At 41.8% G+C, this 27,041-nt stretch overlaps 1 protein-coding gene across 8 annotated transcripts in view; it reads right to left on the bottom strand.

The window, feature by feature from the left end:
* CPAP (centrosome assembly and centriole elongation protein) overlaps nucleotides 1-24,712 on the bottom strand; it is a 37,870-nt gene extending 13,158 nt beyond the window's left edge. Inside the window, exons 1-11 of one of the 8 annotated variants that reach the window (XM_069601725.1) lie at nucleotides 23,824-24,181; nucleotides 21,369-21,417; nucleotides 20,080-20,541; nucleotides 19,472-19,595; nucleotides 15,366-15,668; nucleotides 13,298-13,409; nucleotides 12,283-12,385; nucleotides 10,510-12,157; nucleotides 8,226-8,358; nucleotides 5,023-5,188; nucleotides 2,381-2,623 (exon numbers count right to left, since the gene is read on the bottom strand). In XM_069601725.1, coding sequence (XP_069457826.1) covers nucleotides 2,381-2,623; nucleotides 5,023-5,188; nucleotides 8,226-8,358; nucleotides 10,510-12,157; nucleotides 12,283-12,385; nucleotides 13,298-13,409; nucleotides 15,366-15,668; nucleotides 19,472-19,595; nucleotides 20,080-20,541; nucleotides 21,369-21,417; nucleotides 23,824-23,891 — 3,411 coding nt within the window. In that variant the 5' untranslated portion in view covers nucleotides 23,892-24,181. Of the gene's footprint in view, nucleotides 1-2,380; nucleotides 2,624-5,022; nucleotides 5,189-8,225; nucleotides 8,359-10,509; nucleotides 12,158-12,282; nucleotides 12,386-13,297; nucleotides 13,410-15,365; nucleotides 15,669-18,397; nucleotides 19,210-19,471; nucleotides 19,596-20,079; nucleotides 20,542-21,368; nucleotides 21,596-23,823 lie in introns of those variants that run through there. The other 7 variants (XR_011259471.2, XM_069601726.1, XM_069601728.1 and 4 more) reach the window with 7 other exon arrangements.
* Nucleotides 24,713-27,041: the final 2,329 nt, after the last annotated feature.

The raw sequence follows: 27,041 nt of genomic DNA, 5'->3' as shown, positions 1-27,041 counted from the left end.
GTCCAGCTCTGGGTTCACCCCTGAGCCGCCCCATCACCAGGCACAGACGTCCATGCCAGTGCCTCCACCCCTCAAACCTCAGCTCCTCTCCACGTGCACACCACTTCAATGACCCTCAGGTTGTATCCTACATCAAGGTTTTCCTCTCCGCCTACTCAGTCCTACTAATACATAAACACTTGTTAACTTTCCCGTCTTAAAACAAAACAAAAAAAAACTTCCCCTGCAGCTACTACCTCATTTCCTTAGACTTCTGCACAAAGCTTTACACTCTGTCTGAAGCTTCTCATTCTCTCACCCAGTCAGGCTTTCCTCTGGCAAATTCAAGGATCCACTTTCAGCCCTCACCTTACTCAGCAGCAGCCTCTGAGGCTCGGGCCTCTCTGCCTACTGTACTTGGCCCTCAGGACACCACACTAACCTCCCCATTTCAGCTCTGGTTCTTTCTCCTCACCATCCATACCTTCAGCCCTAATGGTCTGGTCTCTCCCACACATTCTGAGGGCCCCAAACTTCTAGCCCAGACCTGACCTTCTCTAGATACACACCCAACTCCGCCCTGTGTCCACCTGATGTCCAGCAGGCAATTCAAACTCACCTGACCTAATCTGAGCTCCTAACATCCATACCCCGGGAAATGTGTACTCTCTTTTGAAGGGACAAGTGATAAATGGCCAAAAAAAAAAAAAACAAACGACGCTCGACTTGGAAGCCCACTTTCCTGCTGTCACACCCCATACCCAGTTTATCACTAAATTCCACCCACATCTCCACCCCCCCCGCAACCGCGCCGCAGCCTCAGTCACCAGTCTCTGTTTAAGGCCACAATCCCCCAATGCTCCTGAGCCCACCTCAGTCCACACTCACATCTGCAGCAGGGGGACCACCCCTCCCATGCATCCTTCCGAGAGTTAAGAGATCTCACTCAGAAGAAAAGGCAGCACTCCGGGAAGTGATTAAGGCCTAAGGAAAGCTACACTGGCCACTCCAAGCCCATCTCCGATGTCACAACCTGCTCTGCTCCCCAGGATGGACTCTGCTCCAGCCTCACCAGCCACAGGGCTCCTCTGCCCTCGGGACTCCCAAATCGTCTTATCCTGGCTCACTGAGCCCTCTCCTGGCCGTTGTTCAAACCTCGCTTTCTCAGGAGGGCTTTCCCCAGATGCTGGCCAGAAAATTGCAACACCCTCCCCCAACAGGTATCCCGCCTCCTTGCTTTTTCTCCTTAGTCCTCATCACAACCTCACACACCATGTCCAACACTCATCTTTCTCCCACCACTGGAATACAAGTTCCAAGAGGACAAGAAGTCTGTTTTGTTCACTGCTTGATCTCCAGTGCCTCAGTGTCTGCACATCACAGCTGTGAATATAGATGAGTAAAAAAACCAACAGTTGATTCAAAAGGATCATATGCACACAAAAAAGAGGATCTCTGCAGAAAATTTACTTACCCTGTTTTAACTGAGATTACCTGCCTATTGCATTATAATTCCTCTACAAGAATTATCAAAATGAGGGACTTCCCTGATGGTCCAGTGGTTAAGAATCCATGTGCCAATGCAAGGGAAAATAGGTTTGTCCTCTGGTCTGGGAAGACTTCACACGCCACAGAGCAACTGAGCCCACTGAGCCACAACCACTGAGCCCTCAGGCTGCAGCTGCTGGGCCTCCACGCCCTGAGCCCATGTGCCACAAGAGAAGCTGCGGCAGTCAGCCCACACAACTAGAGGAGCCCCCACTTGCTTGCCCCACTGGAGAAAGCCCGTGCACAGCAACAGAGACCCAGCACAGCCATAAATAAATAAACAACAAGTTTTTTAAAAAAAGATTAAAAGCGGGACTTCCTTCATGGTACAGTGGTTTTAAAGAATCATAAAAATGAGTTTGAAATCTTTACAATGCACAAAAGAATTTAACTGTGGTGAAATACACATAGAACTGCCATCTCAACCTTCTCAAGGCAGTTCAGTGTTTAAATACACTCACACTGCTGTGCAGCTGCACCACCATCTCCAGAGCTCTTACCTCACAAAACTGAGTCTGTACCTAGGCAACAGCAGCTCCTCCCCCTCCCCTCCTCCGGCCCTGGCACCCACGCTCTGTATCTTTCTATGAATCCAACTCCCCAAATATTCAGCATCTCCCCAGGGTGACAGAGGCTTCCCTAGTGGCTCAGTGGGAAAGAATCTGCCTGTAACGCAGTTCGATCCCTGGGTCAGGAAGATCCCCTGAAGGAGGAAATGGCCACCCACTCCAGTATTCTCGCCCGGAGAATCCCACGGACAGAGGAGCCTGGTGGGCTACAGTCCATGGGGTCGCACAGAGTCGGAAACGACTGAGAGACTAAATGACAACAGAGACAAGGTGACAAAACCTACCAAGAACCCATCTTTCTTTGAGGAGGTCACACACTGACCCATCCTGGCGCTGCTCTCTGTGGCTTCTGCTTTCTTCCAGGCTTCCAGTCGGAACCTTTCCATCACTTTTATTTCCTCCCGGAGGTCTGTGTTCTCTCTGACCAACATTTCTATCTGGCTTCTAAGACGGCCATGTGTACTAGACCACTTTGCTTCCTTTCTTTTCAGATCTTCCTGTAAATCAGATACCTGCCGCTTCAAAGCCTTTCCAAATAAAAAAAACACAAAACACCATTACTAGAATTAAAACAATGCAACAGAATAGACAACACATCAACAAACCAGGATCACTAGCCCAGCACAAAGAGCAGAAAAGGGAAGACTCAGCAAATCACATTTCAGAAACATCAGGTTCCTCAGGAAAAGGAACGAGGTTCAAGCTGGAGTCTCACCTCATACCATCACCTGGAATTTTGTTCCAGGAGATGGTGACAGGGGCGGGGGGGCGGCGGGTGGAGGGGGGTGGTGCAGGGAAGGGTGTCAGGCACCACATAGGAGCCATGTGGTAATTGAGGTCTAATCTAAGATATTAACTGAAATAGAAAGAGACAAGTGGGGTTATCTGGCGAAGAAAACAGTAACAGGAATCCATGACTAACTGAAGGAAGAACAGTGACAAAGGGAATAAATGAAGTCAGAACTCCCAGCCCTGAAACTGGGTCTACCTGAAATTCCTGAGACTGAAACTGGGTCTGAAAAAATGACTTGTTTCAGATGCACTGAATGACTAAGTGAAGAAACTCCTGGAGATGTCTGAGGAAGCTACCTGCAACTGTACAAACAGAAATCAGCCACCTGCACCCACATAGGTACAAATTACGGAGAGTGACTGAGAGCGGAGGGAAGCCAAATCAAGAAAGCATTGCCACCACCCACAAGCTCACTCCGACTGAGGTGTGAGTGAGGAGGCCCACCACCTCGTGAACACGTGTGGGCCTGGACACCCACCCGCCCTCTCACAGCCTCATAGCAGTCAACAGAGCAGCAAAGGCAACAGGGGGAGAATAGGGCTCAGGGGCCCTTCCCAGGTGTGACTTCAGAGACAGACAGAGGCTGGACACAGGTGAGGTCAAGGCCCTTCCTAGGGTTCGATGTCAGATAGACAGACTCAGGGCCCAGTTGAGGTCAAGACTCGTATCCCAGTTTTGTGCCATGAAAACACATGAAGCAAGGTCATTACCTCCCTGAACTTCCTATTTATAAAACGGTGGGGTGCAACCAACAAGTGAGCAATTTCTAACTGGTAACCACTGTTATCATGTAGGAAAATAAACTATTCTACTAAAATGGTAACTCATTAATCTAAATAATTTAAGACTCCAAAGTCAAATAAACCAAAAATAAACAAACAAGATCGGAGAAGGCACTGGCAACCTACTCCAATACTCTTGTGTGGAAAATCCCATGGACTGAGGAGCCTGGTAGGCTGCAGTCCATGGGGTCGCTAAGAGTCGGACATGACTGAGCGACTTCACTTTCACTTTTCACTTTCATGCACTGGAGAAGGAAATGGCAACCCACTCACGTTCTTGCCTGGAGAGTCCCAGGGATGGCAGAGCCTGGTGGGCTGCCATCTATGGGGTCACACAGAGTCAGACATGACTGACGCGACTTAGCAGCAGCAGACAAATACTATATAGTATCACTTACACACAGAATTTTAGGGGGGAAAAAGCTGACTTCCAAGAGCAGAATGCTGGTTTCTGGGAGCTGGAGGGAGGGGAAAGAGAGCAAGGGAGGTCAAAGGACATGAACTTTGAGCTGTAAGAAGACTGTAAGATCTGAGGGGCTTCGGTATAGCTCAGTGACTGGTTAACAAGGTTGCACTGTGCACCAGACAGTTGCTCAAAGCAGATCTTCGGCTTTCTCCACACCCACTCACTCAGAGATAACTTGACCTTGGTAATTATTCCATAATGATGTGCATCAAATCATCACACAGTATACTTTTAAACACAGAGCCATGAGTGAAGTGAGTGAAAGTCGCTCAGTCGTGTCCGACTCTTTGAGACTCTGTAGACTATACAGTCCATGGAATTCTCCAGGACAGAATACTGGAGTGGATAGCCTTTCCCTTCTCCAGGGGATCTTCCCAACCCAGGGATCGAACCCAGGTCTTCCGCATTGCAGGCAGATTCTTTACCAGCTGAGCTATCAGGGAAGCATAGCTATATATTTCAATTATTCCTCAGTAAAGTTAAAAGGAATTCAAAATCAATGTTTTGAATTTATCCATGTCATTATCGTAGTCTTTTCTGGGGAAGTCTTTAGTAAAAAAAAGAACTGACATATTTTACTCTTCACAAGTCAAGAGTACAGGACTTCTCTGGAGGTCCAGTGGTTAAGATGGAGGGGGTAAGGGTTCGATCCCTGGTTGGGGAACTAAGATCCCCATGGCACAGCCAAAGAGTAAAAAATGTAATAAAAATTAAAATGAAAAGCTGTGACTACAGAAGGTATTTCTGGTATCTCCAATTATCTGCTGAGTCAATGGATGATTAATACATTGATACCCAATTTCTCTTTGACACAAATAACTGTAAAATTCTTACAATACTGCCATCTTTAATAAGTTATGAATATGATATAAATAACTGACATACTTGTATTTCTTCACGTTCCCTTTTATCTGGAAAAGTTCTCGCAACTGTAGAATACTTTTCAAAAACTTTGCGTTCCTTTTGTAACTTCCTCATTTCCTCCTTTTTAAACTCCTCTATTCGAGCCAATTCTTTTGCTTTCTGTTGTTCAAAGTTAGCAATTTCTTTCCTAAAATGACCAAACCACATTATCATCTAAGGAGACCACCTCGATATCATAATCCACACGTGGCACAAAATGAAGCCCCAGTGACAGCCTGGAATGGAGAAGCTGCTGGTTTCGGTGACTCCACCTTCAATCAACAGTAGTGAAATAACAATCAATTCAGTAAAGGCCCTCTCATCAAGCATTTTCTGGGAACCTACCATGACTCAGGCACTATGCTAGGAACTGGAGAAACCACAGTGAAAAAAATAAAATCCTTAGTCTTACAAAGCTTCTTACATTCTAGTGGGAGCAACAGAGGACAATAAAGATAAACAAGTAAAATATATGGAACACTAGAAATGTTAAGAATAAAGCAAGGAATGAGGTTAGAAAATATGGAGGTCAGGGGACTGAAATTACGGATGGAATCATCTTGCTGAGATAGTATGTGAAGTGAAATCTGAGGGACCGGAAGAGATCGGTCATGAAGATATCTCGACAGAGTATTCCAGGAAAAGGAAACTCCGTGTTCAAAAGCCCCAGGGTACGAACATGACTCGTGTTCAAAGACCAGCCAGGAGGCCAGTGTGGCTAAAGAGACAAAACAGTAGGAGAGAATGTCAAAAACATGATGGAGCTGGGGGACCAGTAAACGTCATGGTCTCTGGGATGACAGTGAGGACTCTGCCGTTGAGCACAGCAGCACACTGGTCTGGGGCTGTCATAAACCAGGGTCTTTCTGGATGCTGTGCTGAGAGCACACGGCACGACAACAGCAGGACTGTGGAATAAGGGGTCCCGGCTCACATGCTCCCACACAAACGACAATCTGACCACCATCTACAGACAAAAGTGGGAACTCGAGGCTTTTGTGGGAACTCAGGGACCCTGGGAGGTAACTGAGAAACCCTGGTGAAGCCTGAGATCAAGGACAGCACTTTGAGAAGGCAGGTCCATGCAGACCTACCAAATGGCGAACTGACTGCACTACACACAGCCCCACTGCCAAAGGAGGCAGGAGGAGCCATGCCCACCCATGCCCCTGGAAGCAGACCCACAGACCATGGTCCTGCCTACAGATCCTGACACAACCCGGTGACCCAGCTCCAGCCCTGCTCTGGGTACGGAGGCAGTCCTGCCGGACCAGAGGCCCAGTGGAAAGATGCTGAGGAACCTGGCAAGAGCCACACCTGTGATGACCTCTGGAAACACACCTCCTGTTACAGACCCAGCAGTGGTCCAGGAGGCAGCCCATGACATAGCTTCAGTCCTGCCTGACTGCAGTCCAAGAAGCAGTTCTGTCCACTGGGGATCTGGCAGGAACCACAGCTGACTGCAACCCTGGTGACAGGCCTATCAAATGGTGAACCCCTTCACTGTGGATCCAGCACAGTGAGCCAGCTACAATCCCACCAGTCTGGGATGGAGGTACCCATCAGTCCAGGAGTCTAGCAAGGACTGGTCTTTACCTGCCAGAAACAGCCTCTAGAGATAGGAGCAGGTGGTTGTTCCTTCAAATACAAGGACATCCACACAAGTTTACACAGATCAGTAAGAATCAGGTAAACATGAGACCACCAAAGGAAACTGTTAACAAAGCTTCAGTAACCAGCCCAAAGAAATGGAGATCTACAAACCACCTGACAAAGACCACAAATTAATTGTTTTATGAATCTCAGCAAGCTACAAGGGAGCACAAATAAACGACTCAATGAAATCAGGGAAAAAAACATGTGAAACAAAACAAGAACAAACAAACTATTAAAAAAAGAAAGAAAGAAATTCTAGAGGTGAAGAATAAAAGAAATGAAGCGACAAATCCAACAGAGAACTTCAACAGCAGACTCAAGCAGAAGAAAAACATCTGTGACTGCACAGGCTGGTGACTTGAAGATACCCAGTCAGAGGGAAAAAAGGGAAAAGAATGAAAAGGAGTGAAGAAAGCCTACAGGACTTATGCGATGTGACTAAATGAATGACACACGCATTAGGGGAGACAAACCCCTCGTCAGACTAAGAAAAAAAGAGAAATACAGGCCTTAACAGATACCTCAGAAATAAAAAGGGCCACACATGAACAATTATATTCCAAAACACTGGATAACTCAGAAGAAATTGACAAATTCCTAGGAACATACAACCTACCAAAACTGACCCAGTAGGAAGAGAAAGCCTGAACAGACCAATAACAAATAAGAGGACTGAATCAGTCATCAAAAACTTCCCACAAAAGGAAAGCCCAGGACAGGTGGTTTCACAGGTGAGTTCCACCAAACACTCAAAGAAGGATTAATACCAATCTTTAAAAAGAAGGGACACTTCCAAACTCATTCTGTGAAGCTAGTTTTCACTCTCATACCAGAGGCAAACAAAAACACAGGAAAGAAAACTATAAGCTAATGTCCCTGATGAATACGTGTATAAAACTCCTCAAAAAAAAACAAACCCTATCAAACCAAATTGAACAGCACAGTAAAGGCATTACTACACCATGCCTGATCCCCAGGATGCAGAGCTGGCTCGTGCAGACGAACACGACGTAACTGGTGTGGCCCCTGTGGAAGAGCATGGTGGCTCCTCAGCACTATTCTCAATAACCCAGAGGCAGAAACAACCCCATGTTCAGCTGCAACCCAAGCAAGGCCAAGGATCACTAGAAACCAAGAGAAGACAGAAGAGAACGCACAGCCCTGCTGATGCCTGACTTCAGGCTTTCAGTCTCCAGAAATGTGAGAAAATTAATTTGTGTTGTTTTAAGCCACCCAGTTTGTGTGCATTACGTCACAGCAGCCCTAGAACGTAATACACTGGCCAAGGTGGCGCCTGGATTCACAGCTCCAAACTGCTTCTCAAACTTCAGTTTATGACCTCATCACTAAGAGAATTCCCCTTTTAACACATCTTTGACCACAACAGGTCATTTTATCTAAATTTATTAAATTCTTTTGTGGTATGTATTTCATTTCCTTCTCTTGCTAGATTAACAGGAATTGTTTCAAATAGTTTAGATATAATCTTAAAGATATAACTGGATCACTGTACATTTCCTCCCACTTACCTGAGTTTTTCCAAGGCACTTTCTCGTTCAATGCGAAGTTTAGCTAAAGATGCGTTCTCAGCTTTAAATTTTTCTATTTCTGTTTCCAATTCAATAATTTTCTCTCTCAAAACTTGAGATCGAGCATTGCCACCTAGAAGATAAACCACAAATACTGAACTTCACAAAAAGCTTTTAGCAGCAAAACACTAGCTAGCTATTACACTAAGAGCTGAAGATATTCTCAATACCTGTATTATTAAAAAGCATTAGGAACAATACTTCTAAAAGACAAAAAAATTTACAGTGGCCTAACTTTGCAGATGGGGCAATCTAAACTTGAAGAATCAAATCATTCTACCTCCAACAATCTAATGACAAATTAACATTATATATTTTAAAAGTCATTCAAATAAATTTTTGAACAAATACACATAAACAGCTTAAGAACATGAATAAGCATTCATAAGAATGCACTAATCAACATCAAAATCAAAGTTTATCTCCTACCAATAAAAGAAATACAAATTAAAACCTTTTCCACATCAAATTTGCTACTTAACAGAATAGCCTATACTTTCGTCCTTCAACCACCCATTTGGAAAATAACCTTGATTTATATCACAAAACTAAAATACATGTATCTCCTCTCTGATCCACTTCTAAAAATCTAGTTAAAGAATGAACTTATAAAATCATACAAGTCATTCTACACAAAAATGTGCATTGCAGTGTTATTTCTAATAGTAAAAAACAACTGAAATGTTCAACATGAAACTACTAAATAAAATTATGCTACATTAATATAATTCTCTGCAACCATTTTTTCTTTAAAGTGCACAAACAGTTTTAATGATATGGCCAAAGCACTGCATACATCTAGTCAAAAAGGATAGGGCCAATTATATGCCTCTACCATATTAAAAACACATAGGAAAAATGAATGTAAAGAAATACATCACAGTTACCTTAGGATTGACTTCCCTGGTGGCTCAGACGGTAAAGCGTCTGTTTACAATGTGGTAGACCCAGGTTCAATCTCTGGGTTGGGAAGATCCCCTGGAGAAGGAAATGGCAATCCACTCCAGGACTATTGCCTGGAAAATCCCATGGACAGAGGAGCCTGGTAGGCTACAGTCCATGGGGTCACAAAGAGTCAGACACGACCGAGCAACTTCACTATACTATACTATACCTTAGGATAGTCTAGTTATAAACACTTTTGCTTCCATACTTTAAGCTTCCAGCCTTCCTGCAAAAAATACTATTTTTTAAAAATAGCTTATATTTTAAAGCACCCATGCTTTGCTAGACATTCGAGTTTATAATATACATAAAAGAATAGAAAACTGGTTTTCAATATAAGTTTAGAAAGTCCATCCCATCAACTAAATACTTTACAGCCATGAAATGGAATAAGACAGATGTGTATTAGCACAAGCTTCAAAATGTATTACAAGCAAGGAGCAGAGCAGTATATACAAAGCGTGTTTACATTTGTGTAGAAAGGCAAATTATATACACATTCACACATACACTTTCATATGCATGGAATATTGGTAGATTACACAAATGAAATGGGAAAGCTGGTGTCTCTAGGAGCCCAGGTCTGGGGCTGGGGAAGAGAGGAAACTCGGATTTTACTCTATTTCTTCTTCACATTTAGCAAGTTAATGCATGAGACCATTAAAAAACTGATTTAAAATGATGTGCACAAGTGGAGGTAACACAGTAACACCAACCACAAGTTGGGTATTCCTTGGTTGTTGGTGGTGATTTAGTCACTAAATCGTGTTCGACTCTTACAACCCCATGGACTGTAACCTGCCAGGCTCCTCTGTCCATGGGATTTTCCAGGCAAGCATACTGGAGTGGATTGCCATTTCCTTCTCCAGGGGATCTTCCCGACCCAGGATTCGAACCCCGGTCTCCTGCACTGCAGGCAGATTCTTTACCAACTAAGCTATGAGGGAAGCCCAATAGCCCCCTTGGTTATTAAAGAAACTTAAACGTTATCTCACCTTACAGTAATTAATTTTAAAGCCTTAGCAATAAGACACAGGTTAAATTTTGAAAAAATCTGCAATCACAATTCTTCCAAATCTCTTAATACTAGTCTGTGCACACACACGTGTGTGTGTGACTATTACATTATTTAGGCTCACGAAAGAAATCCAACCTTAACAAACACCTACTAGGTATCTACTGAGCATCTAGAAAGATTAAGATTTTAAGAAACATTCTGACAACATACTGATAAAATAAATTTAAACTTACAACATTTCATTACAATACTCTGACATACCAGGTGGGTGGTCTTGACTTGTGTTTAACTTGGGATCCTTTCCCAAGCATGAGTGTGACTTTGAGTGTGACTTTGACTTCGATTTCAGAGAAGGAAAGAATTCCATCATCAGATCTGAGGTAGGAGGAGGGCTTGGGCCCCTGCTGGATTTGCCCAAGTCTTCTCCCTTCTTGACTGGCACAACCTTCCTTTTTATCGTTTTGTCCAGTACACACATTTCACTCTTGCTAGGGCAGGTTGTCTGGGGAGTTCCATAAATGGCTTCATTCCCAAGAACACCGTCATGTTTAAATGAGTTATCTTCAAGGTCAGTCCAAGTTCTTTCATCATCAAAGTCAATTTTATTCACACTTATAGATGAGTGTCTTCCGGAGGAATCAGAAACTTTATTTTTCAAGCTTTCTATAATGAGAGAATCATCACTGCTATAATCCTTATCAGACAAATCTAAATCAACATCTCTCCTTTTCTCTTCCTCTTGAGTCGTGGTGTCCCGAAAAGGTCCCTTACCATCACAGACTTGCGGACTATCTTCTCTGCTGCTGGAACTCCTTTCCTTACCCTCAGATGATGGCTTTATAGTGACGTCAAGCTGTTCCTCCAAATCGGTGCTATGATCACTGTCTGTAACACCTTCACCATCACCTGCACTCCACCTGGTCTGCCTTTCAGGAGGATTCGTTTGGTACACTCTCCTCCTGACTTCACAGGACGGCGCCCACAATCCTCCGGGTGAGAACACTGAATCAAGCTGTCTGGGAGCAACCTCGCACTCAGCCTTGCTTCCACACTGGGCACGGTCCGGATCCTCATTTTGGTTATACAGACTAACAGAACTTGGTGTTGCTGTCTTCTCTTCCCGCACACCTTTGACAGGGGTAGAAGACAGCCGGCGACCTCTGCAGTTCTGCTGGTCCCTCTCTAAGATCTTCAGTACAAATGAGGAGTTACTAGAGAATGATATTTCATCAGCAGCTTTTTCTAAAAACAAAAATTCATCTAATTCCAAATTTTCCTTTTCCTTTTCTCGTTCCCAATTCTCTAACTTTTTCTGAAGAGAATCATCAAGAGAAGATTCTGACCCTTTCAAAGTTTCACTTGCTGGGTTCTGAGAAGCCATACAGCTGATGAATCCTGTGGAAATGGGAAGTCTGTCTTTATTGTGTGCCTTATTCCAGATTGTGCAACCAACACCACAAGGTTTTGTACACTCAGGTACATTTTCTTTATTATTAGATTCCACTTTTTTTCCTAAACTGATCTGCTCTCTAAATTGCCCATCACATTTCTTCTCTGCTGGCATTTTCAATCCTGATGGAGAGAGACTTTTCCTACTACTACTCTTAAGCACTTTTGGCTTCTGACTGAGTGTGAGAGAACGACACTTGGTTCTGACTTTACTGTTCTTTTTAACAGGAAGGTTCTCTGTACAGATTTCTTTATTTATAAGAGCAGTTTTCCGCTGGAATTGTTGTTTATCTGATTTAAACACAGGCTGGTCCTCTGAAATGCTCTGAGTAGTGACTAGGTTACTTTCTCTCCCCTTCTGAAACTTAGATTTAGCATTAGTAAATCTGGCTAAACCTTCTCCTCGTTTTAAGAATGGTTGTTTTGGTTTTGCTTTGGTAAGCAAAGATCCTTCTGCTTCCTAAAATAAAAAAATATTTGAATTAATTCTGGATATCCAAGTAATCTCAAAGCTATTTTTTAAGCAAATTATAAACAAATCTCTAAAGCCTTAGATAACTGGATCAAAATAGTAGAAATGCTAACCTTTAGCTGTTTTTGTTGCAGTTCTAGTTCTTCCAATCGAATCTGTTCCTCTAAGTAGTCTTCAAAAGTTTGTTTCCTTTCTCTAATAGCAGCTTTAATAGGCCTAATCATAAAAATAAAGTTATGTAACATGCAAACCATGATGTGGTGAATACTTTACACTTAGTGTGGCTGATACACACCTCTGAGAACTAACCTTTTCCAACATCACAAATTCCATTTGAGAATCTATTAAAATCTACAATTCCATTCCATCTCCCAAATACAGAAATACATGTCTCTATATGTGATTTGAAAAAGCCCCTCTGAAGTCTACCTACTGACCTCAGATTAACTTTTAAAGTAGCATATTCATTATATAACTAAGATGTTTCCAAGAATAGTTCATTAAATAAATATTCTTTAAGATCCTTAATAATATGAACAAGTCATTTAGCATTCCATAATATATACTAAAATATTTAAGAAAATAATAAACAACCTCACTATTGATATTTTATCTTAGATATAAAAATAAATTTAAAATTCTATAACCACACTCAATTATTATTTATAAGTGATACCATATGTGAAACTCCAATATATGATCTTTCTCTTCTCCAAAACAGGATTTACCTATTTGAGAGAATATTAGTTTTATCCAGATATTTCCCTTAGATGAAAAAACTGCTGCTGCTGCTAAGTCGCTTCAGTCGTGCCTCACTCTTAGCGACCCCATGGACTGCAGCCCACCAGGCTCCTCCATCCATGGGATTTTCCAGGCAAGAGTACTGGAGTGGGATGCCATTGCCTTCTCTGGAAAAAACTGCTAGATTCTTCCAATACAATGTCAAGGCTACTTTAACTGATTATCTTCCCAACCTCTTACTGTTGCTGACAATATGGAATAAGCTGGATCTTCAATCCTATACTTAAAAGCACGTCCAAGCAAAAGCAAGAAAACTATGGATCTTTCAAACAAAGAAAGTACCAATAATAATGACTCATATTAAATTCCTTTCAACGCGAATGATACCTTTCTTCAATATTAACCACTTCTGAGGAATCACCAATTTTTTTTAAGTTCGTATCGTTCCCTTCCTGAATCTGTTCCGTCATTTTCTCCAAACATGGTAAAATACCTTCTCCTAGAACAAAAATTAGGAGCAATTTAGTTAAGTAAGAAAAGCAGATTAAAGATTTAAAATGTGAGAATTTTACAAGTTACTATGCTTAAAAAAAAATTTAGGTAAACAATGTATACCAAAGATTTTAAAACACTCAATGACTTCTTTAATATGATAAAGAAAACTGAAAAACCGTAATTAAAACACAACATCCTTCAAAAAGTTAATGTTAAGGGGGAGAAATTTTCTAAATTATAAAAGACTCAAAGAATTGTAGCAACTGAATGTAATACAATAACTTGACCGGATCCTACTTTTAAAAAACACTTTAAAGAGGCAATTTTGGGATCACAGGGAGCATTCTAAATTGTATTTCCATAGTTAAGGTCCCTGGATACAAAAATATTAATAGTATTGTGGTTATATAGAAGAATGTCCTAATTTTTTCCGAATATTTGAAATTATATAAAATAATGTCTCCATATAATTTGAGATGAAACAACTGAGCAAACTATCAATATGTACAGATATAAACAGATAAATTTAAGTATAGATACAGATATATATAACATACAAATATAGATAGACAAAATAAATATGGAAAAATATCAATTGCTGCATCTACGTAGTGGGTACACAGTAATCACTGTAGCAGTCTTTCAACTTTTCTGGATGTTTGAAATTTGCCAAAAATAAAAGGTCAATGGGACTTCCCAGGTAGTCCAGTGGTTAAGACTCCAAGCTTCCACTGCAAGGAGCAAGGGTTTGATCCCTGGTTAGGGATGTTTCACATGCTGCACAGTGCCACCAAATAAAGATGAAAAGATTAAGGGAATGTACTGTATAAAAAATAAGGGAAAGACATTTGACCTTTTTATACCAAAAAATTACTCTAAACTAGGAATAAGATATTATCCACAAAAGGTGCCCAGTACTAACTATTGAGTAAAGACTTTTTGTCATATCATTTGTGTTTTTCTATATATGACTCTAAAGAACATATACATAAAAATCATTAAAGTTGAAAAGCAAATTAAAATTAAAAATACTGGAAATGATTCAGTCCTACTATAAAGAACATGAAATAAAGACATTATTTGATGATCTGCATAATGATAACATTAAAATTACGGTTATGAGGGCTACAGAAAGTGCCATGAGCACTTTCCACATTGAGTGGGAAAAGAACATAATTTATTACACAATACTCACTCTATGATTACCAAATATAGAAAGAAAAAAAAGGCCAGGGAGTGAGCACAGAAACAGGACTTTACACTAGAAATGCCTTGAGCACTCGATGAGGTTGGAACGAGCAGACACTAAGAGCCAGCGCTCTGGCAGAAACGTGCTGGGTGCTGGGAACACAGAGATACAGTAAGGGTGTCAGGGTTGGAGGGATTTCTCTTACAAGTAGTAAGTCCCATCACTAATCTATTGTTCACCTGTCACATCTTCTATCCTATTCCCTACCACCGACACACACTTTTTAAATAGATTTCAAACTTTTCCTAAGCTCTCGAGAAAAATGATCCCCGCAGAAATTGCTTCCTCCTTTTCTATAGACCGGATGCTACCACGACAAGGTCTGAAGTCAGCAAGAGTCATCCTGCAACTTGCTCCTGGAAAGTCACAAATTCTGTGTCCAAACCAGGCTCAGTGGCTGTACAGAAGTTAGGATCTCTCATTTAAAGACGTAGCATGGACTTCCCTGGTAGTCCGGTGGCTAAGACTCCGCACTCACAATGCAGGAGGTCCGGGTTCAAACCTGATTATGGAATTAGATCCCACATGCTACAACTAAGTGTTTGCATGCTGCAACTAAGACCCAGTGCAGCCAAATAAATAAATACACAAATATTTAGGAGGACAAAAAAGGACACAAATAGGAGAAAAATACGCAGGACTTTCTTGGTCTTAGAACAACTAGGTGACAGTGTCCATTAACTATAGAAGAGAAAAAGATAAGTAACTCACCTTTAGAATAGTTATCGTTTTCTTCCTTCAAATCATTTTTTTTCACAAGTGCTTCCTGACACTGTGCCTCATAAAACACACTGGGAGAAGCACCACTTCTTGAAGTTAAAACAAAATCCTGATGAGTAGTTCTACAGAAGTCGTTTTGTTCACTGGATAAAATGTTAGAAGGGTGTTTTTTTTCTTGGCTTTGATTCTGGTAGATATATGATGGCAAGAAGGGCATGGTTTTCTCTACAGTGGTTGAATTTCCCAGAGGTCTGTACTTTTTCTGGCTCTGGTCATCAGGCAGTGGAGTTAAACCTTACAATTAAGAAAATCAACAAAACTGATGACTTTCTATAACATTTTCTGTTCTACCTTTTAATGGCACCTATGTTTCCTCCAAAGTGAGAAAAGTACTTTTTTCCCTCATTATTAGGAAACGTTTAACAAAGTCATGAAATTTTAAGAGTCCAAAGTGACTTTTGCATGCTTTTGATTGAAAGTGCATTTACACCACAACTCACGTGCAGTGTTCACACGCCAGAGCTGCAGCCTGCCTAACTGTGGAAGGCATTGTTCACCCTCCATCCGTGAGCACTGCCTGAAGCTGTCAACTCTAAGCCCTGTGACAAACAGTTAAATGCACAGCACCAGTACACAGTTGCAAATAATCTGAATTGTTCCTTCACAATCAATAACTGCTCTGCATTACAACACTTGAAAACATTTTTTCTTTATGTTCCCATTAAGATGCTGGTGACCTCCGGTGGTGGAATGATGGGTGATTTTGTTTTGTACTCTTCTGTAGTCCCTAAATTTCCTGTAATACTTTCTGCCTGTTCTGTTTCTTAAGTGTCTGCTTTTGAAATCACACAATAGACAGAAGATTTCCTTTCTGTGTATCTCGAAGACAGAATTCTTAGAGAATAAATGTCAATACTAGCTATCCTGCCTGCTGTACCAGCCCCTTGAAATTTACTACTCCTGTTTTCCCAGATTATTTCCATTAAACTTAGAATTAAAGACACAATGCAGAGGGCTTTCCTGACAGTTCAGTGGTTATGACTCTGTGTTTCCACTGCAGGAAGTGCAGGTCCAATTTCTGGTCCAGGAACTTAAGACCCACCAGCGATGTGTCATGGCCAAAAAAATAAGACATAGTGGGAAGTACTTCATAAAAGAGGCATGCCACCTATGTCTTATACCCTCTGCTTCTCCCCTAGCCCACAAATAAAACTGAAGTCAGGTAGGTCCTCACTGAGTATCAGATTCAACCTGTCGTCTTTAATAACAATATTCTCCCATCTAAGTATTTTTCACTAATGGTCATCCCACTTCAGCCTAAAGACATCTCTGACAGAAGAGCAAAATCCCAAAGTAGCAGTCCTCAAAGTGTGATCTGTACACTCCCAGTCTCCAAGACTCTGTCAGGGCATCCACCAACGTCCAAGCTATCTTCAGAACTACTGAAACAGTATCTGCCTTTTCACTGTGCTGACGTGTACTCTGATCACATGCACTATCAGCGAGCTTCCTGGCGACCTCACTCAAAAGCAGAACAGCAGTACCCAGTACCCAGAACAGAGTGCTCACCACCACACTCTCAACTTGAAAACTAACAACAGCTTTACTGAAGAATGTTCCAGACAAAGCAAGCAGAAAAATTATTAATTTTTTAGTTAAATTTTAACTCTTGAGTTCATGTCTTCTGAATATTTTATAGGACAAGATGGGAAGTATGCATAAATCACTTCTGCTGTAAACTAAGCCATGGGCTGTGAAATTTTTTCAGCCATAAGCTCACCTAATCGATCTTTCAGGGATTATTTCTATTTGAAAGAATGACGAACTACGGTGATTTAAACCACAGTACTTGGCAGAACATTTTCTCAAAAATGAGACAACTGAGCCAGACATTTCAAGGAAACTGACAGTATTTGTTGCCAATGATAAAGTATGAACTTTCAAGTAAAAATCAGAATGTTGGAAAATATGTCCATCACCATGAGCTTGAAAGCTTTATATTTCAAGACTTTTATGATAAGATCTGTGGTAGCATTAATACATATAAATTTTCATACTTTATAATGAAATATAGCAATATTTTTAGAACCTCACTCAGAGAACTATTATTTTCCAAATAACCAATGCATGATTTTACCAAAGCATGGATGATGAAAAGTCCATTCAAAATGTCAAGATACTTTAATGTACTTTAATGTAACAGCACAGAAAGTTCATTAATATGATTGATTCCATACTGTGCATAACAGCTAAGAAATGACCACTTGTTAAGTTTGGTGGAATATCAAAGAAATAACCACGTTATTTGAAAAAGCTTTCTCCTTTTTCCAATCACATGTCCTTGTGAGGCTGGATTTTTTTTTTCACATACATCAACCAAAACAACATAAATGAAGAGATGGGAGGTGAAAGTAGATATGAGAATCAGCTGAGTTCTATAAGCCAAAAGTTAGAGATTTTCAAAAACAATGAACAATGCCATTCCTCTCAATTATTTTTTAGAAAAATTTTTTTGTTAAGAAGTGTTATTTATAGCACATGATTATTTTAAAGAAATTAGCTTTTAAATTTCTTAGTTTTAATCTCTAACACAGTAAATATCAATAGCTATAGCCCATATAATAATACAAACTCTTTGGAGTCCCCAATAATTTAAGAGTGTTATGAGGTTCTGAAACCAAAAAATGTTGAGAACTGTCCTAAAACAACTGTTACATAACTCCATGGAGGTAGTTCTCACATTAGTAACTTTAAAATCTGCTTCCCTATTGCTCTACCATATGCTATTTCTACCCAGGAAACTATCACAGGCTATTATGGAAGTGATCGTGATTATTATTTTTCTGTCCTCCATAAAGGAACCCTGAACCACTCAGTTATTTCCACATACACATCATATTCTCTATATCGTCTAAGATAAACATCCAAATTCCCTGAGCCATTCTTCACTTGCTGCCTTCCTTGTCACCAGTGCTACCACCACGCCCAAGGTACCATCCAGCCACATCTGCATGCACACCTACCAAGATCTTTCTTCTTTGTATTCTCTGCGTCCAGGACAGCCTCTCAACAGAACAGGTGCTCCACTCAATCAGCAAAGTGTGTCTCTTAAAAGGCAGCACCAAGAAGCAAGCACACTGCCCCTGACCACTGTTTTTCAAACCATGGGAGGGACACAATCCATTTTGAAATGTCCTTGCTACCTGCCAGGCATGTGAATAAGAACTGATTCATGAAATTTCTCTGAAATTATGAGTCATGATTTTAAATGTTTCTGTTACTATGCAATCTGGTCAAAGAACTCTCAAAACTACTGCTCCAGATCAACTTCCAACTGCTTGCTCGTCCCCATTAGTACATCATGGTTTCTATTAACTGATCTAGCATTCAACAGAAAAGCTGTCCTGTACTATCCTAGAAAGTATTTCTGGTATGGCTCTTAGTGGAGCAGAATGGCTTCTACACATACACACTTATGACCATGCTCAGTTTTTCATTCATCAGGCAGGGGTTGTACCTCAGTAGCCCAGGTCAAATTCAGCTCTGCATCTTTTATTCTGTTACTACTACTACTAAGTCACTTCAGTCGTGTCTGACTCTGTGCGACCCCATAGATGGCAGCCCACCAGGCTCCCCTGTCCCTGGGATTCTCTAGGCAAGAACACTGGAGTGGGTTGCCATTTCCTTCTCCAATGCATGAAAGTTAAAAGTGAAAGTGAAGTCACTCAGTCATGTCCGACCCTCAGCGACCCCATGGATTGCAGCCTACCAGGCTCCTCTGTCCATGGGATTTTCCAGGCAAGAGTACTGGAGTGGGCTGCCATTGCCTTCTCCCTTTATTCTGTTGGGTCTTTTAAAAATTTTTTTTTATAAATAAATGTCAATGCCTTTAAGTAGGGCACATATGTTCCAGAATGGCACAGATCCCTCATCTGTATTATATTACACCACTACCGTTCCACGGTTGTCTGTCTGGCTTGAAATTGGAGTTGGCAACATGACAAGAGAAGTGGTAGAAATAATCTGTCAACTTAAGACAGGAAATGTGTATAACTGCCTACCACTGTACTGACCAAAGGCTTCACAGTAAATAATACCTGGAAGTGTCTGCTGCCCAGACACCAAGGAGAGTAGCTCCTCCTGCTCACCCATGAGCCTCTGCAACTGCTCGAGCTGTCGCCTCTTCAGCTGCTCCTGCTTCTTCTGTTGCTCTTCTTTCAGCTTTTTAGATATAAAATTGATTAAAATTACTATTTCTTTAAGGACCTCTGCTCCTTAACATTAATCTTAATCCCTCCCAGCTCCTTTCTCATATCTTCTCTAATAAAGAGTTCCAAAGAGGGATCCCAAAGTAACTTAATCTGCCACCAAAATTCTAAACTCTCAACTAAGAAAGAGAAAAAAAAAAATCACATGAATCCTTTGATTCTTAAAGTAGGATCAGTATCAGTCCATTTATAATCAACTAATATTTGATCAGTCATTTCTAAATTAGTTTTTACAAAATGAGGTAGGAAGATATTGTTAAGTGCTATACTTGTATCTTACATATCAATCATGTTTTAATGTTTCACCTCAAACAAAGTATGATATTATGAGTAAAAGATAAACAAAGACCTGGAACAGATGACTTTTCATTTGTAAACAGAAACCTGCAATAACTGTGCAATCATACACATACATATCAGATCAAACCTGGTTTTACCTGTTCAAGCTTTTTAACAAGTGGGTCTTTATAAGGCACTTCTTTGAATTCACTCAAAAGATCTGTGATAAACTCATTTTTGCTATCTTCCCATTGTCCAGGAACATCCTGATGTGCCACTAGCTGTGGCCCCTCTTTAGTTAAAGGAAAGACTCTCTGTGGTTCAGATTTATCTGACTGTAACTTGTACGGGCTGTTAGGCTCCAATTTCTGTTCTTCATGAAGTGAATCTTCTTCCCTTATAAAGCTTAAACTATTTGAAAATTTTGTAGCTTTAATAGGAAAGCTGGTAGAAAAGTTCACATTTGCTGGCTTCTCTTCCTCTGCTTCTAAAATAGGAAATCCACGATTTAATATGACCCCAGCCCGAGAAGGATTCGCCATCCACTGGGTTAAGAAGTTCTGCCCACTGTTTATCTCTGAAGAGGTTGACATCAGAAACATTTTGGTCCAATGGCAGTACTGTATTTAAATAATGTAAAAGAATAGTTATTAATTTCCAACACCTGCAGAGAGAAGACAGAAAACAAGCTATTCTACCCAAATCTCAACCTAGCACAAAAATCTACGGAGTATTTCTTATATAAAAGACTTTAGCAAAGCAATCAAGGAATTAGTTACATATTTTTTTTAATGTCCTTAAAAAATCCACACTGAGGGGATCAAAAATCAAAGTTCCCTCTGATTCAATCAGTTATGGATCAATTTACACAAGTGATGATCAATCAAAAGACCTAAAACTAAGGGAGCAGGATTCCCTGGTGGCGCAGTGGCAAAGAAAGTGCCTTTGCATGAGAGTTGGGTTCGATCCCCGGAAAATCCCCTGGAGGAGGAAATGGTAACCCACTCCATTATTTGCCTGGGAAATTCCATGGACAGAGAAGCCAGAGTCCATGGAGCCACAGAGTCAGACACGAATGAGCACAACACAACAACAAAAAACCTAAGGGAGTTAAAGCTCGTCTAAGTTATTTGATTACCAAAAGAAAACAAGTCACTGTCTATATCCACTACTACCCACTTGAACCATTTTCAATGCTTCTGACTGATGTCCAATACTGCTTCTTTGCCCAACCAGGGAAGCAGTGTTCCTCCTAGTTCCAGAACAAGTCACCACCACCCCAAGGCTTTATCTGGCACCGTCTCCTGTTGTCCCTTCCTCATCTTCCTATAACTCCCTTCTCACCCACGAGGCAGTCTCTCATCTGTATCCCCAGAGGTCTCTGACATCGCTATTTTGGCATTCCTCTCATTATTACTGGTATTTTGTTTTTGTGTTCATAACCTACCGAGTGAATCGTCCTACACTGTTGGTGGGAATGTAAATTGCTGCAGCAACTGTGGAGAATAGAATGGAGGTTCCTTAAATAAACTAACAACAGTGTTACCATATGATGGAGCAATCCCACTCCTGGGCATATATTCAGAGAAAACTCTAATTCGAAAAGATACATGCACCCCAATGTTCACAGCAGCACCATTCACAACAGCCAAGACATGGAAGCAACTTAAATGTCCATTGACAGATGAATGGATACAGATGTGGTCTATATATACAATTGAATATTAGTCATAAAAAAGAATGGAATAATGCCATTTGCAGCAACACAGATGGATCCAGAGATTAAATGATATCATTTATATGTGGAATATTTTAAAATGATACAAATGAAGTTATTTACAAAACAGAAACAGACAGACATAGAAAACACTTATGATTACCAAAGCAGATAGGAGGAGAATAGAAGTTCAGGATTAACAGAAAGAGCCTGTTGATGAAAGTGAAAGAGGAGAGTGAAAAAGTTGGCTTAAAACTCAACATTCAGAAAACTAAAATCATGGCATCTGGTCCCATCACTTCATGCCAAATAGATGGGGAAACAGTGGAAACAGTGACAGACTTTATTTGGGGGGGCTCCAAAATCACTGCAGATGGTGACTGCAGCCATGAAATTGAAAGACACTTGCTCCTTGGAAGAAAAGTTATGACCAACCTAGACAGCATATTAAAAAGCAAAGACACTACTTTGCCAACAAAGGTACATCTAGTCAAAGCTATAGTTTTTCCAGTAGTCACATACAGATGTGAGAGTTGAACTATAAAGAAAGCTGAGTGCCAAAGAACTGATGTTTCTGAACTGTGGTGTTAGAGAAGACTCTTGAGAGTGCCCTGGACAGCAAGGAGATCCAACTAGTCCACCCTAAAGGAAGTCAGTCCTGAATATTCATCGGAAGGACTAGTGCTGAAGCTGAAACTCCAATACTTTGGCCACCTGATGAGAAGAACTGACTCATTTGAAAGGACCCTGATGCTGGGAAAGATTGAAGGTGGGAGGAGAAGGGGCCAACAGAGGATGAGATGGTTAGATGGCCTCACTGACTCAATGGATATGAGTTTGAGTATACTCTGGGAGTTGGTGATGGACAGGGAGGCCTGGTGTGCTGCAGTCCATGGGGTCACAGAGTTCGACAGGAATGAGGGACTAAATTGAGGATTAACAGATACACATGACTACATATAAAACAGGTAAACAAGGATCTACAGTATAGCACAGGGAACTACACTATCTTGTAATAACCTAGAAAGGAAAACAACCTGAAAAAGAATATGTATGTATAACTGAATCACTTTTCTATTCACTTGAAACACAACACTGTAAATTAACTACACTCAAATTTTATTTAAAAAAAAAAAAGCTAGAAAATTTTCCTCCCAGACTGACAAGTGCATTTTCCCTCCGAGACTTGTCTAGATGCACTGACAAAGGACATCACCATTGTGATGCAGCACTCAGACGTCTGCATCTGAAACAGAACAGGGCCCTGTGGTCCCTGCCCCGGCATCCTCAGCCTGCCAAGTTTTCTGTGGAAAAACTTCAGCCAAAGAATAATTTTATCAGAGAAGTAAGGAAAAGCAGAAGCAAAGACAAGCAAACAGGACAAAACAGTAACAGCTTAAGTCATTAAGCAAAATCAAAGGCCCTGTAGTTCCTTGTCATGGGTTAGTGACAATATTGCGAGCCATTCGGATAAGCTGTCTTGGAGAGACTAAAACGCCCACCAGGTGGAAGAAGTTAACTACATGATGACCAACCAGACACTAGCCATGACACAGCTGCTACAATTCTGAGACCTGGCCTTGAGAAAATGTGAACAAACCGACTCTGAACCTGAAGATTAACTGTACTTAAAACCATCAAGATGACCCCAATCAGAGGACCGTCATGACGGATTTCAAGATGACTGTCAGAGCTGACTGTGCTGTTTCTCCATGTAGGTGCCTCCATCCACCTAATGGAGGGGGTGGTGGGGAAGGTCCTATATTCTTTCCACAAAACTTGCGTCTTTATTGGCTTTGATCAGTGAGCAGGTGGACCCCGCTTTGGGTAATACATCTTTCCTCCACCTATAAAGGAAACCTCCACCGCTTCATTTCAATTTCATTACTATGATCCTGAAAGTATATTTACTGTCAGCATGATGCATAGAAATCCTGTTTTTCCACCATAACCTGTTATTTATTATTGATACTAAGGCCTTGGTAAAGGGAGCATACTCAGCAAAATGCCTAGTACTATCAGCATGTGAACTCGGATTTTCTATTATCAAAATCTGTTTGAAACAAACAGACAGCCTTAAGACCTCCAAAAACTGCCACACAAGCATTCTTTAAAGCACCGGGGGAGGAGTTAAATTCTCTGCAACGCGAAGCAGAAAACGTAGATGCAAACAATTCAAACCCACCCTCGGGTCTTGAAAACCAATTGGTTGCTTAGGGAGGTGAATTTCTGGTCTCCCAAAGAACACGTCATTGAAACCCACCGACCCACAGCAAATCTTTCAAACCCACAGCTTTGAATAACCGCGGAACAGGGCACCCCGCACGGCCCCTCCACGACGAACGGCGCGCCCCCACCGGCCGAGCAGGTCCCTCCGCGCACCGCCGGCCCGCTTGGATTCAGGACGGCAAACTAACCAGCTCCTTAAGTCCCTCCCCACAAGAAGCCCCGCTCGGAGGCCGGGGCCCCTCAGGCCTCTCAAGCCAGAGCCGGAGCGGGGGTAGCTGCACTTACAAACCACCCGCCACTGCCGCCGCCGCTCCGCCCGCGGACCCAAAGGCTCCTGGAAAGTGTAGTTCCTTCGGCCCCTCTGCGCTTGCGCGAGCGCGCCGTCGGACACACGCAAACTACAACTCCCAGAGAAGTCCGGAAGACACCCGTTAGTGGGCACTCGCGGCCAGGCACCTTCCGCCCAGGTCTGGGCTCGGGGCCGGAGTTCGGTTCAATTCAGTCGCTCAGTCGTCTCCGACTCTTTGCGACCCCATGAATCACAGCATGATGATTCTGTGGGGGCCGGAGTAGTGGGCGGCTAAGCAGCGGGGAGATGGTTGCTGCAGAACACTTCCGGGTCCGATCGACCTTCTCCCTTGGCCTTTGAAAGCTTGCTGGCGCTCTCACGAGAAGTGAGTCTCCTCGTCCCCAGAAACATGAGGCTGCGGCTGTTCTGATTGGTGGAGGAAGGCTTTTTGCCAAGATTTCTTTGGTTTTTGTTGTCTTTGCCAGGCGGGACCGAGTAAAGGAAGGAAGGGCGGTCGGCCATACTATTTCCTGGCAAAGACAACCTTGTGATGAATTCACTGCTTGTCTTTATGGCTTGTCTTTGCTGCCTAATGCGTAATTGGCTGTGTGCGCAGTGTTGAAACTATGTATTTTGAACACTGGCGTGCAAAGCTCGAAAACTGTTTTCTTAATTGCCATCGCAGAGTGCTGCGTAGAAGCGGACTCAACAATGCAAGGTACCATTGCGTACACAACTTTGGTTTTGTGCCTGTTTATAAATATTTAAAAAAATCAAACGAAGTGTCATTTGTAACAACCCGTATAAGAAAACAAACTAGCGCCTACTGCTGGCCCTGCACGACAGGGTAGGGCAGTAATGGAGAGACAGTAACAACTGCATGGGGCAAGGAATGATAACTTTATTCCAAAAGCCAGAAAACAGAGAAAATGGTATACTTGGGCCCCTAAAGAACCATGTTGGCAGAGTTAGACTTCCGACTTCTTTTGCAGTAAAAGCCTCCAGAGGCAGGGAAAGGCGGTAAAGTCACCTACTCCTGGTTCTTCTCAGCGTCTGTCCTTCCAATGAATTAACATATCTCCTTTCCTGCAGTCATTCAGGGGTGGGCCTAGTCAGGATGTTTCTAGTCAAGGAGCTTGAAATCGGGGGAAATATATATTTGGTACGAGTTCTACAAAAACAAAGGTACTTTAGCTAAACAAAGGTATTTTAGCTTAATACCAATTACCTGGAAGGCAGTGTTCCCAGAGATGAGTCATTATGTATAATTTAAGCTGGTAGGCAGAGGAACCAGCGATCAAATTGCCAAAATCTGTTGGATCATAGAAAAATCAAGAGAGTTCCAGAAAAACATCTACTTCTGCTTTATTGACTACACCAAAGCCTTTGACTGTATGGATCACAGCAAACTGTGGAAAATTCTTCAAGAGATGGTAATACCAGACTGACCACCTTACCTGCCTGCTGAGAAACTGCTATGCAGGTCAAGAAGCAATAGTTACAACAGGACATGGAACAATGGACTGGTTCCAAGTTGGGAAGGGAGTACATCAAGGCTGTATGCAGAGTACATCATGCAGAATACTGGGCTGGATGAAGCACAAGCTGGAATCAAGATTGCCGGTAGAAATATCAATAACCTCAGATGTGCAGATGCAAAGATCTGCAGATAATAACCTTACGGCAGAAAGCAAAGAGGAACTGAAGAACCTCTTGATAAAAGTGAAAGAGTGAAGAAACTCGTTTGAAACTCAGCGTTCAAAAAACTAAGATCAGAGCATCCAGCCCCGTCACTTCATGGCAAATAGATGAGGAAACAATGGAAACAGTGACATACTTTATTTTCTTGGGCTCCAAAATCACTGCAGATGGTGACTGCAGCCATGAAATTAAAAGACACTTGCTCCTTGGAAGACAAACTGACCAACGTAGACAGCGAATTAAAAAGCGGAGATATTTCTTTACCAACAAAGGACCATCTAGTCAGAGCTATGGTTTTTGCCAGTAGTCATGTATGGATGTGAGAGTTGGGCCATAAAGAAAGCTGAGCACCAAAGAATTGATGTTTTTGAACTGTGGTGGGAGAAGACTCTCGAGAGTCCCTTGGATTGCAAGGAGAGTCAACCAGTCCATCCTAAAGGAAGTCAGTCCTGAATATTCATTGGAAGGACTGATGCTGAAGCTGAAACTCCAGTACTTTGGCCAACTGATGTGAATAACTGACTCACTGGAAAAGACCCTGATGCTGAGAATGATAAAAGGTAGGAGGAGAAGGGTATGACAGAGGATGAGATGGTTGGATGGCTTCACTGACTTGATGGACATGAATTTGAGCAAGAGTTGGTTAGCAAGGAGTTGGTGATGGACAGGGAAGCCTGGCATGCTGCAGTCCTTGGGGTTGCTCAGAGTCAGACACAACTGAGCGACTGAACTTTCTGAAGCTGGTAGGCAACATCTTTTTAGTGATTAATTTGTATAGACTATGAAAAGGTTCTTTCCTATTACACTACCACTGAGTTAAAGATAATTTTAAAAAAAACAGGGATTTCCCTGGTGATCCGATGGCTAAGACTCCATGCCATCTGTAGGGAGCCCAGATTGATCCCTGGTCAGGGAACTAGATCTCACATGCCACAACTAAAAGAATCCACATACTGCAACCAAGACCTGGTGCAGCTAAATAAATAAATACATATATTTGTTAAAAGATTACTTTAAAGACACTTCATAAAATTGGACTTCCCGAAAGTGTTTTGCTAGCTACTTCAAAAATAGTCCTTCTTCCTGAAATCATGGTTTTCATTTTTTTTTTCTTTTTTAAATTATGGATGAAGAAGTCAAAGCCCAAGACTTCCAAAGTCACACAGCTAGATACCACACAAGGA

This window comes from Ovis canadensis, chromosome 10, assembly GCF_042477335.2.
Source record: "Ovis canadensis isolate MfBH-ARS-UI-01 breed Bighorn chromosome 10, ARS-UI_OviCan_v2, whole genome shotgun sequence".
In the NCBI taxonomy this organism is placed as follows: domain Eukaryota; kingdom Metazoa; phylum Chordata; class Mammalia; order Artiodactyla; family Bovidae; genus Ovis; species Ovis canadensis.
The sequence above is the reverse complement of the archived record's forward strand: the minus strand, read 5'-3'. Positions and strand labels throughout refer to the sequence as shown.